The sequence below is a fragment of the Crocuta crocuta genome, unplaced genomic scaffold (assembly GCF_008692635.1).
Source record: "Crocuta crocuta isolate KB4526 unplaced genomic scaffold, BGI_CrCroc_1.0 scaffold675, whole genome shotgun sequence".
Classification (NCBI taxonomy): domain Eukaryota; kingdom Metazoa; phylum Chordata; class Mammalia; order Carnivora; family Hyaenidae; genus Crocuta; species Crocuta crocuta.
In genome coordinates this window covers 2,384,468-2,402,696 of record NW_027528796.1, presented here as the reverse complement: position 1 = coordinate 2,402,696, position 18,229 = coordinate 2,384,468, and the positions used below count along the sequence as shown (strand labels likewise).

At 60.6% G+C, this 18,229-nt stretch overlaps 1 protein-coding gene across 3 annotated transcripts; it reads left to right on the top strand.

Annotated features, from left to right (window-relative positions):
- The first annotated feature begins 919 nt into the window (after nt 1–919).
- On the top strand, nt 920–14,339 carry RRP1 (ribosomal RNA processing 1). 3 transcript variants are annotated; one of them, XM_077755436.1, is made up of 13 exons: nt 920–1,103; nt 2,048–2,130; nt 3,158–3,215; nt 4,016–4,101; nt 5,697–5,758; nt 8,144–8,273; nt 8,364–8,428; nt 8,581–8,744; nt 11,303–11,382; nt 11,889–11,986; nt 12,135–12,154; nt 12,937–13,050; nt 13,777–14,339. In XM_077755436.1, exons 1-13 carry the CDS (start codon nt 971–973, stop codon nt 13,980–13,982), a joined length of 1,299 nt encoding a protein of 432 aa, XP_077611562.1. In that variant the 5' UTR covers nt 920–970; the 3' UTR covers nt 13,983–14,339. The 3 variants fall into 3 exon arrangements, with proteins under 3 accessions (XP_077611562.1, XP_077611563.1, XP_077611564.1); XM_077755437.1 differs by having other exon boundaries at nt 12,937–13,046; nt 13,777–13,911; XM_077755438.1 differs by lacking the exons at nt 920–1,103; nt 2,048–2,130 and having other exon boundaries at nt 3,161–3,211.
- Nucleotides 14,340–18,229: the final 3,890 nt, after the last annotated feature.

Here is an 18,229-nt window from a genome sequence, read left to right as displayed (position 1 = left end):
AGCCAGCACCCAGAGCAAATTTCTACCTTTCTCTTTCCTGAACCCTCCTCTCTTGAGCTCTTGGCTTCTCTTGAGATGTTTAACCCAGGCTCTGGGCCGACGACAGCGCTGGCAAACCCAGCCCTGAGCTGCGCTTCAAGGGCCCCTCGATTCCTGGGAGCGAGCAGTTGGCCAGGCAGCGCCAGGGCTTCCCTGCCTTTCCTGAGTTAGTGGCTGTGACAGACCCTTCGGGAAGACTGGTACACGGTGCCCTGGTGGTGCCAGGCCATTTGGGGTGCGGCCGACACCCCCTCCCCGAGACATGTTTTTCCTCCGTTGTTGCCTTTTCAGATGTCTGTCGCCTGCATCAAGGGTCGGGGGGGCTGCACGGAGCCCTCTGCTTGCTCTCTGGCTTCCCTTGCTGAGAGCCCCCCTCACTGGCGGAGTGAACTGCAGCCCCCTAAATGTCTGGCACACGCTTAATGACCTCTTCCTCTTTTTTTTTTTTTCAAGTTTATTTATTTATTTTGAGAGGGGGAGAGAGAGAGCTCACGCGCCCGCACGCAGGGGAGGGGGAGAGAGAGGGAAAGACCGAGAATTCCAAGCCGACTCGGCACTGCCAGCACGGAGCCCCATGCAGGGCTCGATCTCACCGACGCTGAGATCGGGACCTGAGCCTAAATGCAGATTCCTGACACTCAACCGACAGAGCCACCCAGGCGCCCCATAATGGTCTCTCTTTAACCCCGAGCGTCCAGGGCGCAGGGTCAGCCGGCAGAACCAGGCGAAGCGGCCATTCTGGACCGGCCGCTAGGCGGCGGTATTTGCTCCCCGCGAGAGGCCGGCGCGGCCCGTGACGTCATTCGCGCGCGCCGAGCGAGGGCGGTAACGTCACGCGCACGACCGAGAGAGCGGCGCGGTCTGTGACGTCACACGCGCGCCCAGGCGAAGCGACGTGGTCCCGGGTGCGCGGGGGTCGGTGGCGTTCGCCATGGGTCCCCGCGTGCAGTTGCCCCCGGAGATCCAGCTGGCCCAGCGTCTGGCGGGGAACGAGCAGGTGACGCGGGACCGGGCGGTCAGGAAGCTCCGGAAATACATCGTCGCCAGGACTCAGCGGGCGGCANGTGCCCCTCCCCACGCTCCCCTCCCCTGCCCGCCGAGCTCTCGGCCTGCGTCCCCTCCCCTCCCCAGCCACCTGCGGCCCCGCGGGGGCGGTGACCACGTGTTCCTCTTCGTGGAACCCCCTCTCCAGGTCTTAGCTCCTTTTCTCAGCCCAGAATCCCCGCCCCGGGAACCGGCGCCGTCATCAGGCCGTGTGTCCCCGTATCTCTGCTACCCGGGGTTTGGGCGCTCGGCTTTTCCCCTCAGGGCGGCATTTGTTGCCGTCGGCAGTTTCCTCTTTGTGTAATTATTGGGTTTGATGTGAGTTAGCTGCAGTGTAGCCTCTGCCAGGGCAGAGCACATGCTTCTTGTGAACTGGTCTCTTTTAACGCTGGCTCTGAAAACGTGGCCTGTATCAGCAGCTTCAGCGTCACCCGGACTTGTGTTCGAAATGCAAATTATTGAGTCCCATTCCAGCCCTAATGAGTCCGAAACCCTCCAGGTGAGTCCGTTCCTGGTGCTAAAGTCAGAAACGTGGCTTCCGGAACGGAGTGCCAGGCCCTTATGTAGGATCTCTGTAAATATTTCAAGTGATTCTCTATGTCTTCCTTACTAATCTGAATGGTTTAACTTTTTCTTTTAAAATTTGAAGCCTGGCACAAAAGTGCGCACACGCCAAGTGCAGAGCTGAGTGACTTAGGACCATCAAATTCCCGTTGTGTTGAGAGTCCAGAAATGGAATACAGATACTTGTAGGTTCTTGTTTATTGAATGAATGAAATGGCCGTTGCCTGGGAGACTAGGTCCAGGCCCAGCGGGTTCTGAGCCAAGAGGATGGCATGGGAGGAGACGGCCAGGTGCCCTTACGGTGCGAGGCTTTGATGTAATTCAGGGAGTCGCTTTTCTCTGGCTTTGTTCCTGGCGTTAAAACCTTGGCTTTACTTGAGTGTTGCCGATCCCGGTGCAGGTGGTTTCACTCACGATGAGCTGCTGAAGGTCTGGAAAGGACTGTTTTACTGCATGTGGATGCAGGACAAGCCACTCCTCCAGGTGAGTGTGTGTGTGGTGGGGGGCAGGGGCCAGCAGAAGCCGGAGCAGCGGGATCAGTGGGTGGACAGATGGGCATTTCATGTGGCCCAAGACACTGGGTGCAGTTTTACGGCTTTGATGCTTTTTTTTTGTTTTTCATTAAGAACATTTTTTTGAATTAAATATGAAACTACCCTACGACCCAGCAATTGCACTACTAGGTATTTGTTGAAGGGGTACAAGTGGGCTGTTTCGAAGGCGCACATGCACCTCCATATTTATAGCAGCGCTATCCACAGTAGCCAAAGTATGGAGAGCGCCCAAATGTGCATCGATGGATGAATGGATAAAGAAGATGTGGCTTATGTATACAACGGATTATTACTCGGCAGTTGAAAAGAATGAAATCTTGCCTTTTGCAACTACGTGGATGGAACCAGAGAGTATTATGCTAAGGGAAATTAGAGAAAGACTGTTACTATGTGATTTCACTCATATGAGGAATTTACGGTACAAAACAGATGAACGTAAGGGAAGGGAAGCAAAAATGATATAAAAATAGAGAGCAGGGCAAAACATAAGAGACTCTTTAGAGAATAAACAGAGGGTTGTGGGAGGGGCGATGGGCCAAATGGGTGAGGGGCATTAAGGCATCTCCTCCTGAAATCATTGTTGCACTATATGCTGACTAACTTGGATGTAAATTAAAAAAAACAGTGAAATAAGTAGATAAACAAGAAACCCAAAAAATATTGTAATAACATCCTTTTACATGAAAAAAATTTTTTAATATTTATTTTTGAGACAGAACATGAGTGGGGAGGGGCAGAGAGAGGGAGACATAGAATCAGAAGCAGGCTCCAGGCTTCAAGCTGTCAGCACACAGCCCGATGCAGGGCTCGAACTCAAGAGCCGTGAGATCATGATCTGAGCAGAAGTCAGATGTTTGACCTGCTGAGCCCCCTGGGCACCCCCCTCTCTGCTGTGGCTTCTTGTAAGACCACGTTTCTTCAGGGTCTGAGAGTGATTTTCACTGTGTACCACACAGGAGGAACTAGGGAGGACCATTTCCCAGCTCATCCACGCTTTTCAGAGCACAGAGGCACGTGAGTACCCTTGCCCTGGGGAGGCCCTGGGATGAGGGCAGAGCTGCTGGGCGCCGGCTGCCAGGCGTGGGGGGCTGGCGTCCCGAGACCGAGAGCCAGCGGGAGCCCCTGCTCGGGCTGCTGCTGCGCTCCCTGCAGAGTTCTGTGGTGCCCAACTCCAGGTGCCCAACAAGGCGTGGGCAGGGCTGGTTCCTCGAGGCCTTGCTCCTGGCTGTGCAGACGCTGTCCTCACCTGTTCATCCCTCTGTGTGTCTGTGTCCTGAGCTCTTCTTACAAGGACACCAGTCAGATTGGCTTAGGGCCACATCACTGCTCGCATTTTACCTTCATCACCTCTTTAAAGACCTGATCTTCAGATAAAGTTATTCCAAGATCCTGGAGTTAGGGCTTCGACGTGCATTTGGGGGACACAGCCTGTCGCACTGTGTGTGTGACTTCGTGTTATCCGTAGTGTCATGTGCCTGAGCGGGTTAGCGGGTGTGGGGGCCAGGTGTCGGGGGCGGGTGCTGGCTGGAGCAGCCCCTTCACTGGCTGGCGGCTTTGCCAGCTCTGTGCGCCCGTTCTTCAGAGGCCGTGGCTGCGGTTTGAGGTTGTAGCTGGGCTCTGCTTGCCATCTGAGGTCCCCCTAGTTCCCTTTCTAAGCCTGGTTCTAACCCTGCTTCTGAGCTCCACGGCCTGGGGCTGGGGACCCGGGGTTGGCCGCGCGTGCCGTCCTGACCGCGTTTCCCCACACTCTGTCACCTCGCTTCTGAGAGCAGCCTCTGCGTTCCTGTGACCCCCTTCTGGCCTCTCTCCTTCAGGGCACCTGTTCCTTCAGACGTTCTGGCAAACCATGAACCGCGAGTGGCCTGGCATCGACAGACTGCGCCTGGATAAGTTCTACATGGTGAGGAGGGCCCCGCGGTGCCGGTGGGGGAGGGGCAGGAGGCAGGGTGGGGGCACAGCACCAAGGGGTGTGGCCTCTGAGCCTTTCCTGCCTTGAGGGCCTTGAGGGGAGCACGGGCCTGGGCCTCTCCAGCACCCGCCCCATCTCAGGGCTGGCGAGCGCAAGGACGCTTCAGAACTTGATGTGCGGGTTTTGGTCTAGAGCAGGGGTGTCTGGGGGGAGTTGGTGGCGCATCCCTGGTGAAGCAGCCGTGGACTTGTGGGAGCCAGCAAGCCTGCGTGGGGCTCATGCCCGCGGCCCAGACCCTCGGGGCCACAGCGGGCTCCTGCCTGTGATACCTTTCTCTGTGTGAGGATGAGTCACCTGGTAGTTATAGGTGGGGTCGCCGGTTTCCCCACGCTGCCTTCCTGTGAACGTAGGTTCCTGCGAACTTGGGCTACTCGTTTGCTCACAGAAATCTAGGAAAAGTGGAGCTTTATAGACTCGGGATCTTGCCGCCCTCCCTCCTCCCCACGTGGACCACTGTCTCGTTACTGCAGTGGTGTCCGCTGGGACTTGGGCCAGGGTTGCTAGCTGAGGGCAGGCCCCAGTGGGGGGACGCGGTGGGGCGCTGGCTGGGCCTCGCTGGGGACGGGCCCTGCGGGGCTCTCCTTACTCGGATTGGCTGCCAGCCCAGATGGGGCCGCGTGGACACTGTGTGTCGCAGGTGTCAAGGTGAGAGCCAGCCAGCAGGCAGGGCATGGAGCTCAGGAAGGAAGGAGGGTGTGGGCGCTAGAACCTTCAGGGCAGGGCCACGGTGGCTGGGCGCTCACACGGGGCACAGGCTTATGGGACAGAGGGGCTTCTGTGTAAGTCGGCTGCCCGTCCCCTGAGACGTAGCTGCTGTGACCCCGGCAGGATGGCGTCTGTGCTAGGTGGGGGCCCGTGTGAGTGCGGCCAGCAGCACAGCCCTGCCGCGGGCACCGGGAGTGATGGCACATCGGCCCTTGTGTCCCCAGGGACTGGGTCTTCTGGGCGCCAGCTGTGCCCTGTGCGCCCTCGTCCCTTCGCTACTGCCGGACCCCTCAGGGCGTGCTGCTTCGCCTCTGGACGGGAGGGAGACCGGGTGGAAGGGCACTTGTAGCGGGAAGCGAGGAGTTGCGGGAGGAGTCAGGACTCGATGTGAAGGGCGAGAGCGAGCAGATGCGTCCAGTGTTGGGAAGAGCAGTCCTTGGGGGACCCAGGGGGGCCGTCCTGTTTCAGACCCGGTTTTCCCAAAGCGCTTGGCCTCCCCGGGGGGACCCGCACGTGGTTCCCTGCTCCCAGTGCTGAAACGAGACACTTCCGTTTGGCTTCTGATTCTGGCGCTGCCAGCACCCCTGAACGTGTCCCCTGAGAGCTGGAATTCCCGGTGCTTTTGGAAGGCAGTGACATCCCATCGTGGGGGCAGCGGTGCCTTCTCCGGACTCAGAGCCCCGAAGGCTTGCTGTCCTGTCCGCCTGCAGCTCTGGGGGGCCTGCTCTGCGCTTTGGGCCCCAGGGGTGACCGGGGCGGAGGGGATTCTGGGGAAGCCGGCACTCTGCTCCCACTAACGGGGGTCTCCGTTCATGCCACAGCTCATGCGGATGGTCCTGAGCGAGTCCTTGAAGGCCCTGAAGATGCAGGGGTGGGAAGAAAGGTCAGTACCACCACGCATCCTGAGCCGCTGTGCTGCTCCGGGCGAGCCTGCGTTCCTTTACGGGGGGGGGCTGGGTCATGTGTTTCTTCTGTAGTTTGTCACAAAGAGAAGTCAGCCTTCCTGTTAAAGGTGACCCGATGGTGCTTCACGTGAAGGGATTTATAAAATTATAGTTGGTTCTTGTGTTTGTGGGAATGAGTGTTTTCAGCCTCGCTGGTGAGTTCTTGCTCTGAATCCAAGTTGAGTTCTCATTATAAATAACCTAATCCTGTTTCTCAGCGTGGTTCACACACAGCTAAGGCGCTTTTGTTTTTAGTATAAGGTGGTGCGTTTGGCTCTCATATCGTGCTATTTGTGTCTAGTTGTAGACATTTTTAACTCATTCAGACTTGACACTTTTTTTTTAATTTTTTTTTTTTAATGTTTTTTTATTTATTTCTAGGAGAGAGAGAGAGAGAGACAGCATGAGCAGGGGAGGGTCAGAGAGAGAGGGAGTCACAGACTGAAACAGGCTCCAGGCTCTGAGCTGGCAGTCAGCACAGAGCCCGACGCGGGGCTCGAACCCACGAACCGCGAGATCATGACCTAAGCGAAAGTCGGACGCTCAACCGACTAAGCCACCCAGGCGCCCCAGACTTGACACTTTTGACAGTGGCGCCTGTAATGGGGAGGTCACTGTGCCCCGTGTCAGGAGCCCCAGGTCTGCAGCCAGCCAGGGGCTCCCCCGGCTCCAGTCCCGAGCCCTCCTCCCCACTCCCGGGACCATGCCCGGCAAGGCCACCTGGGCAGTGTGTCCCAGTGGTGGCAGCCACTGTCAACGCCTCCAGGAGGCGGGCCGAGATCCGCGGCACCAGATGGGTTTCTGAGTTGCCCTTTTAAAGCTTTTAAAATTAAAATTGTTTCTTTGCGCTTGTTTTCTCGTGAGAGTCCCACGTTCCCAGTGTAAGGAGCTCAGAACGCTTCTGTGAGCTGTNAAAATTCAAATTGTTTGTTTGGGCTTGTTTTCTTGTGAGAGTGCCACGTTCCCAGTGTAAGGAGCTCAGAACGCTTCTGTGAGCTGTTGAACGGCAATGCTAAGTGCAGCAGATAACGAGCTCTGAGGTGCCGCCGGGGTCTGCGTGCGGGGCAGGAGGTGCGGATGACGCGTGAAGACGCCCTCGCGTCCGCGTTCTGCTGCGTGGTGTCGGGGCGGGGCAAGGGGAGGGGGTCGGAAACCATGTGTCCTGAATGGTCTTGTGACTAAGAATTGTATGCCAAAGGAGCTCATTTCAAGTACGTGGACCCTAAAACCAGTGCCTCCGGCCGCTGCCGCACGAGGCGTGTGTCCGGCCCAGGCGGTTCGTCCTGTGCGGAGGCGCCGTCCTTGGCCCTGGGGTGCGTTCTCGCACGTAAACACGCTCAGCAGGAGCAGACCGTAGTCCCTGATCATGAGTGACTTCGCGTTTAGGGAGGGGTGCCTCTGCTTGTGAGTGATTCTGGGGGCCCCGAGGCCAGCCTGCCCACCGGACAGGATTTGGGTCCCCGTAGGTGGCCGGTGCCTATGCAGAGCACCATGTTAAAGGGACGTCTTATTTCTGTTAACTCTGGTTGCCCTCCTTGCCGGGAATCGAATGCAAAGATCCTTTGGAAGAAGCTGGTCGCTTCCCGCTGGCCTGGGGTCAGCAGCGCTGCCTGTCCCCGCCCAGCCGGCCCGCGCGGTTGCCTGAGCCTGGTTACTGGCACTGGCCTGGGGGAGGGGTCCCTTTGCTGAGCCGCCGGCGGCACCCTTCCCCAGCCGGTGAGTCCCCTGAGCGGCCCAGCATCGCTTCATCCACGCGGCTCGTTACAGAAGGCGCGTTTTACTGTCAGGCGAAGGGAATGCTAGTTACCACGCGCCTTGATGCATCTAGAGTGGCAGAGACTGGTTGCCAGGGCTCTCTAACCTTGGAGCCCCAGGCCTCTGAGGCCACGGAGACCAGCATGCTGGGGGGGTGGCAGACCGGGCCATGCACTCCATGGAACCAGGGAACTGGCCTCCCGCCTCCTCTCCTTGGGCTCTGTCCTGGTGTGCCTTCCCCATGAGGACACAGCAGTGCGACACGAGCTGGGGCAGCCTCTCATCACACCAGGCCCCACCACGGTGACAGAAGGGAAGGCCCTTGGAGCTGAGATGCAGTCTTGCCCCACGTGCAGGCGCCGACAGCGGTCCCACCTCTGTAATTACAAGTCCTTCGTGCCGGGACAGACCCGGATCACCAGGGCGGCACCCGCGGAAAGCAGCGCCTTGGAAGGGGGGGAGCTTGCCCGTGATGGTGCCCCGTCGGAGCTCCGCACTGGGTAGAGGGTCCTTGCTGGGGTCGTCGCCCGTGGGGGCCGCCTGCCATACCTGCCTGTCTCCCTCCTCAGGCAGGTGGAGCAGCTGCTGGAGCTGCTGACAACGGAGATCCTGCACCCCGACAGCCAGGCCCCCAACGGGGTGAAGAGCCATTTCCTTGAGATCTTCCTGGAGGAGCTGAGCAAAGTGGGCGCCGCTGAGGTGAGGACGGCGGCTGAGGGTGGCGGCCGAGCCTCTGGCCTGTGCTGAGGCATGAAGGCCTCAGGCCGTGCCTGTCTCTTCCCTCCGTAGCTGACGGCGGACCAGAACCTCAAGTTTATCGAGCCCTTTTGCAGAATCGCCGCCCAGACTAAGGAGTGAGTGGCAGGGGCTTCCCCGGCCAGTTCTTTCTCATGGAGTTCCCTTGGGGTGCCCACCTCTGGGAAGGCGCGGCTCCCGTTCGGGGAGAGAGGCCAAGTNGATGGGCGCCCACCTAACCGGCCCGCTTCCGGCTCCGGCCTCCCCGCAGCTCCCTGGTCTTGCATAACATCACTCGGGGCGTCTTTGAAACGATCGTGGAACAGGCGCCGTTTGCCATCGAGGACCTCATGAACGAGCTGGAGGCGCACGAGGGGGGCGGGCCGTCGGAGGACGAGCGGGAGCGGCACGTGCCGTCCAAGGAGCCGCGCAGAGGTGAGGGTCACAGCGCAGTCAGCGTGCCGGCGCCTGTCCTGGCCCGGCAGGCTTTGGGGGCTTGCTGGGGTCCCTGCCTTTGCCTCTGGCCTGGTCCCTGTGTTCTGAGCTGTCCCCCAGCCTCTGTCCTCGGCCCGGCAGACCCGGGCGGCCTTCAGAAACCAGCATGTGGGTCCCCCCCAGCCCCTCTTCCCAGGACGCTGTTCTGACTCCCTGGCTCCTTTCTGACTTCGGATCCTCCCAGCACCTCTGCCCTGCTCACCCCTCCTCTCCGGTCCTCGCCCTCTGTCGCTGGGCCCACCCGGCCCACCCTGTCTGAACACAGCCTCCCAGCCCCTACCTGGCCTCGTTCACTGGGTTTCTCTGCAAGATGCCGCATTTTCTGGCACAAATCACTTAAAGTTAGATAAGTCACTTTTGTCGGTTTTGCCCCACCGGATGTTGGCTCCCCCAGGACGGGGAGTTCTGTTGCTCATGGCTGTGTCCCCAGTGCCGGGAGTAGCACCAGGTACAGACGAGGTGCCCACAAGCTGGGGCGGGTGAGTGAGTGCTGGGGCGCACCGCTGGGAGATGGGCTGTGGGTGACGTCCCACAGAAGGACTTGGGGTCTCTTTGCAGTCTTGATGCTAATGTGGGTCCTTGTGGGACGTCAGTTGATCTCAGGTGGCCTGTGGCCTGGGTTGTGGCCTGTGGCTGCAGGGGTGCGTCTGCCACCAGCTTCAGGACTCTCCCTGCCCCTGACTCTGCGAGAATACACAGTAAACAGAGTTTACTACGATAACCATTCTAAGCGTTCAGTTGGGTGGTGGTATGCGGTCATGCGGTTGCGCAGCCGTCCCCAGTGTCTGGCTCTGGAACTTTCCATCTTTCCATACTGAATCTCTGTCCCTGTTAAACCCTGACCCCTCTCCCCTCAGTCACTCGCCCCCCTCGCTCTCCATCTCTGTGACTCTGGTTGCTCTGGGGCCTCATATAAGGGGATCCCACGGTACGCGGCCACAGCTGCTTTCACTCAACGTTACATCCTCACGCACACGTCTCTGTTTCTCTACTTTGTTTCCCTTGAAGGTTGAATAGTGTTCCGCCGCGTATAGACCACGTTATGTGCGTCCAGCCCCCCTGGGGTGATTTCCACATCGTGGCTATTAAGAATGCAGCAGCGAGCGTGGCTGAACAAGGATCTCTCGGAGTCCGTGTTTCAGTTCTCGGGGGCAAATCCCCCGAGGTGGGATTGTGGGTCACACGTAATTCCTTAAATTTTATGAGGACCCCCCCCCACGTGGTTTCCACAGCAGCTGCGCCATTTTGCATTCCCACCAGCCGTGCACGGGGGTCCGGTGTCCTGTTGGCGGGAGCCTCCCCGTGGGCGTGAGGGTGTCTTGCTGTGGCTTTGGTCTGCGTGTCCCCGACGATTGGGGACGCAGAGCATCCTCGTGCGCTTGGTGGTTCCAGGCCTTTGGTTTTGGGTGGGGCAGGGGTGCTGCTGAGCCTCGGGCTCCCCGTGCATCCTGGACGCTCACGCCTGGTCGGGTGTGTGGTTTGCAGATATCTTCTTCCTTTCGTGTGCTGCCTTCTGATAGCAGCTTTCAGCGCACAGAAGTTTTCATTCTCATAAAGTTCAGGTGGCCTGTCCCTTGTCACGTGCGTCTTCTGGGCCACACCTGAGAAGTCCTGCTGTGTCTGGGCTCGTGAAGGTCTTGCTGTTTTTTCTCGGACGTTTATCGTTTGAGTTTTCGCACGTAGCGCTTTCATCCACGTGAAGCCGATCTTTGTGTCTGGTGCCAGGTCAGGACCCAGCCTCGCGCTCTCGCACATGGATGTCCGGTTTTCCCAGCTCTGTCCGTGGAAGAGCCGTCCTTCCCCAGTGAATGGTCCTAGGGCCCTTACGGAAGGTCATTTGACTGCGTAGATTCAAGGGTCCATACCCCCCTCCCCACCCCTGTGGGTCTTCACGCGCCCTGCAGAGCTCCTGGCGGCTGTGTTCGCATTCCCCACCCCCCGCGCCCCCTGCTTGATTCCGCTGCCCTGCACGCCCTGCCCATCCTCCTCCGTGGCCGAGTCGCCCCGACACAGGCGGATCCAGCAGTCTCCTGCAGGCCCCCAAGCCTGCCTGTGGCCCCGCCGCCCCATCTCTGTCATACATGCCTGCCTGGTGTCCAGAACCCTTCTGGAGGCAGCGACAGCACAGCCCCGAGTGGTCTGAACACGGTCTCTGTGGCCCAAGATCAGGGCCATCCTGTGGTGGCGGGATCTAGCCCCCCTTCCTTGCCTCTGGACCTTCTGACGCTACGTTGGCTACGTAAGACGCGCACTGTGATTCTCTCATAGTTTCGCTCTCAGGCCTGCTCAGGCCCCGCCTCCTCTGGGACGTCGCTTTCATTTCCGGGCCTGCACTGGCACCTTGCCCCTCAGTGTGAGGCCGCCGGTACCCCCACCGCGGCCTGCACCTGCCTGGGTCACGGGCCCTGGCACATGGGGCTCTGGGTTCCCAGGTGTTCATGTTGGGGTCCCCTGCACACTGGGCGCGGGCACCTGTTCACGGGGCCCTTTTATTCCAGGCTCTGTGCGCGGGGCCGCACTTGACACGAGCGACGAGCTGGCGGGAGACGGCGAGGACAGCACGGGCCCCGTCCTCCAGGTGGGTGGCCTGGGCTCGCGGCCTGGCTCCAGCCCCTCAGGTGCAGCAGCACGGAGTCCCTGCAAGTGCCATGCTCGCTGCTGCCTCTTGGAGCACCGGGCTCGGAGTCAGAGCCCAGTGAACAGACCTGTGGCTTCGGGCCCGTTGGGATCGCACAACGCTTATTACTAACTTTTCAAATGTTGATTCCTTGTTAAGAGAGTAAGAATTAGGTGTCCCGGCCAAAGTAGCACCTGTCAGAGTTAATGTGACGTGTCTTCTGCTCCTCTTCAGGTGGCTGCCCGGGGTGGGGGCGTCACAGAGAGGCCGGCCCGCTTGGGCCCCTCATGTTGTGGGCGGCACTGGGGTTGCGCTCACTGCCTCACACGTGTACACAATCAGCGTTAGCGGAGGGGACTCGAGGACGCCATCAGGGCACGTTCTTGTGACCCGGTCCCTGTGCTCTCTGCTCGGTTCCCGTTCCCAGAGCACCTGGGAGGTGACCGGCATCTGTTTTTGGGCAACAGTTTGATTACGAGGCGGTGGCCAGCAGACTGTTCGCGGCGGCCAGTCAGCGGGACACCCCTTCCCAGAACAGGAAACGCCTCTACAAGGTGATCCGGAAGTGAGTTGCCCTTCCCTCCGCCCGGTGCCTCCCCCCCGTCCCGACCTCAGAGCACGGTGGGGGGCTCCCTGCGGGGTGGCCCGTGCACACGGGGCCCGGCCTCCACCCTCGTGCAGCGGCCGCGCTGAGCACCCGTCTCTCTTTCCAGGCTGCAGGACCTCGCTGAAGGTGAGCACCTCAGGCCAAGACCGCAGCCTCGTTCTCCCGGCGAGCCCCGGCTCTCGTCGTCTTCCCGGCACGACTGGCCTGCGGGGGCGGGGGCTCCTGCCGCTCGCCCTGGCCCAGCGCACGGGCTCAGCCCTGCTTGTGACCCCGCGCGGGTCCCCGGGCAGGGCGCCCGAGAACCTGGGTGCGTAGGGAGTTCTCAGGCCCGCCCTGCCGCCCGCACGCCGTGTGGACAGCAGCGCCTCTCAGGGCGTGGCCAGAGGGGCTGGTGACGGGGCTTCTCCTGAAGGATGTCTCCTCCGCTTGTGACTGGAGATGGACCCTCCCCTGCCTCCCCGCGAGAAGCGTAAACAGTGGCGTCGGGAGGGTGTCTGGTTCCGCCGTCGGGGCTTCCCGTTATCGGGTGTCTCCCTCCCCCCATCACACCCTACCTCCAACTGCTTCGTGCTCCCTGTGAGCCGAAGTTCGGGGTGTTTAGGGAAGATTCACGTACGGTGACGTACGTGTGTATGGTGGGTTTCACACGCACCGCCCCCACCAGCATAGGGAACAGCGCCGTTGGCCCGGAGGGGCTCTTGGCGCTCTCAGCATGAGGTTTTTAGAGAATGCATCAGGTAGGTGCCGAAGGGACCCGCCCGCCCCACTTCCTGCCGCAGCCCGTGGAGATTTCTCGCACGGGGTGCCCAGAGGTGGCCCACACCCATGTGGCGGTTTGCAGCCCTGAACTCACAGCATCAGCATCACAACCCGCCTTCTGCCTCCTGATCACCTGCCTTGGTCTTTAGGACTTTTCCCTGAGGAGGACGTTCCAGAAAAGGCCTACAGGTACCTGCAGGAAGAGGGGCGGGAGAGGAAGACGAAGAAGCGTCTGCCCAAATCCGGGTCGCAGAACAAGGCAGGTAGGACTCGCGGTGCCTGCTGGTGACGGGGCTCTGGTGCCGGCTGGCTATCTCCCTTCTGTTGCCCCTTCACCCCGGCTTGTGCACGGCACTGGGGTTAGGCCCCTGCCAGGCGCTGCTCGGAGCCCCCACGCCCTGCAGCACCGGGCACAGGGCTGTGTGTTGCCGCGGAGGCGGGCTGTGTGTGGTGGCCCCACCCCGGCCACGAGCCCTCTGTTCGCTCACGGGGCCTGAACGTCTCATGTCCTGGTGTCCACCCGGTGAAGGGTCTCCCGGGTCACCCCAGCTGCTGCTCATGCCAGGCCACCTCGCTCTGTGGGCTTACATCTGGCCCAGCTCGTGTGGCGATGCCAGGCGGGCCCCCAGACCCTGTCACCGGTCTGGTCATGCAGCAGGTTGGCTCTGCCCCAGCCTGTGTTCCAAGCCTCCTCACCCCTCGAGTCGCACCTTCCCTCTCCTGAGCCCGCCCACTGGCTTTCCTGAAGGTCTGCGTCTGGTCCGCCTGCCCAGCCGAGAGCCACCGTGACCTCACGTGTGCTTTGGTCTTGACCTCCGTGCTGCTGGGATGCTCCGAGCCCATCCGTGCTTCTGTGTCTCTGTGTCGGGTCTCTTTGTGTGTCCGTGTGTCCCATGTGTGGCCCTGGAGCCAGCAGCACTTTTGCTTAGGATGCAAGTGAGGTAACCAGGCCTCCCCGGTGCCTTGTTCACGTGGCCTCGCTGTTGTAGGGAAAGGCGGCAAGGAGGACTTCTGTCCGGACCTGAGCTCCGGATCGGAGAGGATGTTGCGGCGGCAGCGGCGGCGGCGGCGGGGCTCGGGGGCTGAGCGCACTGGACCCCAGGAGCAGCCCGGGGGCCCAGCTGTGCAAGGAGCTCGGAAGGGGCGGCGGCGGCGGCGGCCTCGGGCGGGGGCCAGAGTGAAGGTGGCTGATTGACAGGAGCCACAGATGACGAAGCAGCAGCCGCTACGGAGCCAGAAGTGACCCCACCAGGTCCAGCACGAGCCAGGAGGCGCTTCCCCTGTGGCCCCTCTGCTTTGTGCTGAGGTGAGGGGGGCCCAGGCCCGCGGGGGGCCCTGCTCCCAGACTGTGTCCCGGAAGGCAGCAGCTCCTGACCTGCTGTGTCCGCAGAGGGTCTGGTCCCTCGCTCGTGCCTGCGTCCCAGAAAGTGCTGACGCTGTGCTGACCTTGGTCAGGAACCCTCGAGACGTGAAACTGCCCTGCGGACAGCGCTCCCTGTCCGGGCACCAGCCTCACCCGGGTGTCTCTGAATAAAACGCTGTGCAGCTCTTCGCCGCCGCGTCCCGCTTCTGGTGCGTTTGTGCGGGAAGACTCCCCCGGGGTAAACTGCTTCGTTCCCAGTAGCCTTTATGTCTCGTACCTGTTTTGTGGAAGAAAAGTTCACACAAGTCTCAGAACTTGGAAGAGGACACCAAGCGCTAACTGGTTTTCTGGACGTCCTCTTCGTACGCTTGTGTCTGGAGCTGACCGTGAGCGGTTCTGTCGGCCCCCCTGCTTGGCACTGGCGTGTCCCAGGCAGGGGGTTGGCTCTGCTCGTCCCTCACTTGTGGGCAGACCCGCGGTGCCCGTCTCCCCTCGGCGCCTTTAAATTCCGTCTCAGCCCTGCTGCTCGTCCTCAAGGCTCTGAGGGAGGCACTGTGTGTTGCCGGACCCTGCCCAGGACCCTGACCCGAACCGGGGTGCTGTGAGGAGCCCCTGGCCCAGGAATGCGGATCAGAAGGACCGTAGGTGTGAGTCAGTGCCATGTGGGTTCCCCATGGCCTCCAGGCAGTGCTGCGGCCACGGTCAGGGCTGCACTGGTGATAGGTGGGCGCCCCTGGGTCGGCCAGCCGGGTCCCTGCTGGGCTGAGGTGTGTGGGTGAGCCGAGTGAGAGACCCGTACAGTCTCTAACTGAAGCCCGGTCCCTCAAGCTGCTGCCTGCTGGGGCAGGCGCGCCCTGGGCCCCCAGTCAGTCAGCTCAGTTGGGTGGGCAGAGCGGGGGGCTGATGGGTTCCCCTGGAGGGTACAGTTCTGCTCTTCAGGCGACTGGGGAAGACCAGCACACCCAGCACACCTTGGGCCTGGGCAGGGGCCAGGCGGACACGCGGAGGCCTGGTCTCTTCCCCGGCAGGCGCCCCGGGACCAGGTGCTGCTGCCGTCTGTGCAGGCTTGTGTGCGCGGCGGGGACGGCCTACGCCTCATTGTTTTGGTTGAAATTTCTTTGGTTAAAAGGTAAGGAAACAGCCACAGTAGGAAGTTCTGAAAAAACGAAAATCCCACCTGATTGCAGCCCTCAAACTAGAGTATTCGTGGCTTCCTCTGCGCTGTTTTTAGGTGGTTCCCCAACCCGCTGTGGTCCTTCCCTTATCAACCGCGTTGTGCGGCCGGCGTAACCGTCGGCTCCTGGCTGCCTGTGGGCGGCTTGCGGCAGCTCCTGTGTCTCCCTGGCTGTGTCGCTCCCTGTCAGGACAGGCCCTCCGTGGGCCAGTCAGGGAAACCCCAAGAGGCAGTGGAAGGTGATGGTCACCCAGAGCCCCCAGGAGAGCCAGTGTCCAGAGGAGGGTGTTGTGTTTACCACCCGTGTATTCCTGTAAGGCCCCGTTAATGAGCTGTCACTCACACATCTCACAAGTCACCCGTGTCGAGCGTACAGCCCCGTGGTTCAGAGTCGTGTAGCCATCTGCGTTCCAGCATTTTGTCCTGAAGGAGACCAGTGTCCTTGAGCTGTCTCTCTCCACCCCCCCGCCCCCTGCTCCGCCCCTGGCCATCCCTAACCCATTTTTCTGTCTGCCTGTTCCGGACTTTCCAGATGGGATCATCTCATGTGGGCCTTCCGTGTGCAGCTCCTTTGACGTAGCACCTTTTCCGTGGTCATCCGCGTGGTCACATGGCACACGTACCAGGGTTCCACTCCCTGTGGCTGAGTGACGTTCTGTTGTGTGGATGCCCAGGTTTCTGTGACACCTTCCTTAGCTGAAATGGCATAAAGCAGAAAAGCCTTTACCGTTAATTTACGTGGGAAGTTTTTCGACGGTTTCCAAATCCACAAATCGCTTAGCCTTTCTGCTCCCCAGGACTCATTTTGCTAACGGACACACACGTCAGTCGTGTTGAGGCTGGTGCTCATGGGCACACTGCTCACGGGCACGGCGCTCACGGGCACACTGCTCACGGGCACGGCACCCACGGGCACACTGCTCACGGGCACACTGCTCATGGGCACGGCGCCCATGGGCACGGCGCTCACGGGACACTGCTCACGGGCACGGCGCCCATGGGCACCGCTCTGCGGGGGGGGCTGGGGGCCGCGGCGCCATGTGCAGGTCCCGGGGACGGAGGCCTCGCTCCCTGCAGAGCCCTGCGGGGTGCTCCTCTCGCTGGTTGTCGTTTTTCCCCCAAAAGCAGAGACACCCAGCGTAGCTTCGGTAGCCGAGGGCGGTCCTGACGCGGGTCTTCCCTAGAAGCGAAGCGTGTAACGCGAACTTTCCAGAAGCGGAGGATGCTGCCCCCGCACTTCCGTTTCCGGTCTGTACGGGGCGGGGCGGGGAAGCCCTCCTGACCTCTGGGGCCCCTGCAGATGCGCGGGAGCGACCGTGTGGACCCACTTGTTCCTCGAGCGCGGGCCGGGGCCGGGGGAGGGCGAGTCCTCGCGTGTGTGCGAACATCCGCCCGACTGCACGTGACCCTGCCCGATGTTCCCACGTGTGTGCCGTTGGGCGAGCGCAGTCCCTCGTGTCTAGACTGTGACTCTCCTCGGCAGGAATCCGAAGCGCTGCTCGTTCTGCCCTGTCCTACCCGGGCCTCGGCTTTCCACCTGCCCTGTGAGGAGGCCCCTGTGAACGTGGCCCCCTCCCTTGGTGGTTGATGGTGTGTGTGGTGAGGGGCTCCGCAGCGCCAATACCTAGTTTCTCATCAGACTTCATTTACTCACTGATTGACACACGTCGGTGGCTCATGGTTTCTTGTGTTATCTGGTGGGTTATAATCTGTTCCTGTCCCTTATTTTATTTTATTTTTTAATTTTTTTTGAATGTTTTTTATTTATTTCCAGGAGAGAGAGAGAGACAGCGTGAGCAGGGGAGGGTCAGAGAGAGAGGGAGTCACAGACTGAAACAGGCTCCAGGCTCCGAGCTGGCAGTCAGCACAGAGCCCGACGCGGGGCTCGAACCCACGAACCGCGAGATCATGACCTGAGCGAAAGTCGGACGCTTAACCGACTAAGCCACCCAGGCGCCCCTCCTGTCCCTTATTTTAATAGCAGGTCCCGTTTGGGCCAGGGGGAGACCTCAGGCTGGCTTCCGCTCTCCGTCAGGAGCCCCCACCTCACCTTCGGACCGGTCACTTTGCAGGGCGCTGATGCGATGGACCGTGCGGCCCTGCTCGTCCTCGGCTCGGGAGGAGCTGGTATGGACGAGGGTCCCCTGGAGTCCTTCGTCTTTCCATGTGCCACCGCGTTACGGAGAGGGCCCTTACACACTGTGCGGTTCGCCTGCTTAAAGCGTGCAGTTTGGGGGCTCCTCGTGTACCCGCAGGGGTGTGCCTCGGTGGTCACAGCCAGCACAGGACACTTTCACTCGTCCGCCAAAGAAATCCCATACTGGGGGCTTCTTAACTCGGAGAAAGCCTGTGTGAGGCTTTGGGATCATCAGGAGCCTCTGCCAAGGGGCAGGGGTGGGTTATTGATCACAAGGCTAATAGATGAATTTATAGTTTCCTCGAACCCCCCCAAAAAGTCTGGAATACACACAGCTTGTGTCTGAAGTGACCCAGAAAATTCCAGTAGCAAGTGTGTTTTATAGCTTTGTGTTAGCTCTGCCTCTGGGTCTCTCCCAGGAGCTCACACGGTAGCTATGGGGGTCACCGTCAAGTGGGGGCATCTCATCACCCCACACTGCCTGTGTGTCAGCAGTACAGGTAGACGGGCCTGGAGCTTCGGGCTGGTGCCCGCAGGCTGCCCTGTGCTGTGGGGTCGGGCCCACTGACCCTGGAGTTCAAGTCTTGTCCTTGCTTCAGCCTGCTTAGCAATCAGGTGCAGCCTTGAACCAACCAGAGGGCTCAGTCCAGCCAGGGCCGCCTCCGAGTTGGCTGCTAATCAGTCACCGCCGTGACTTGGAACTCATGTTTTAGCCGCAACCAGCAAGGAGTCTGGCTGACTGCTTGGCTCTTGTAATGAGGACCGGGT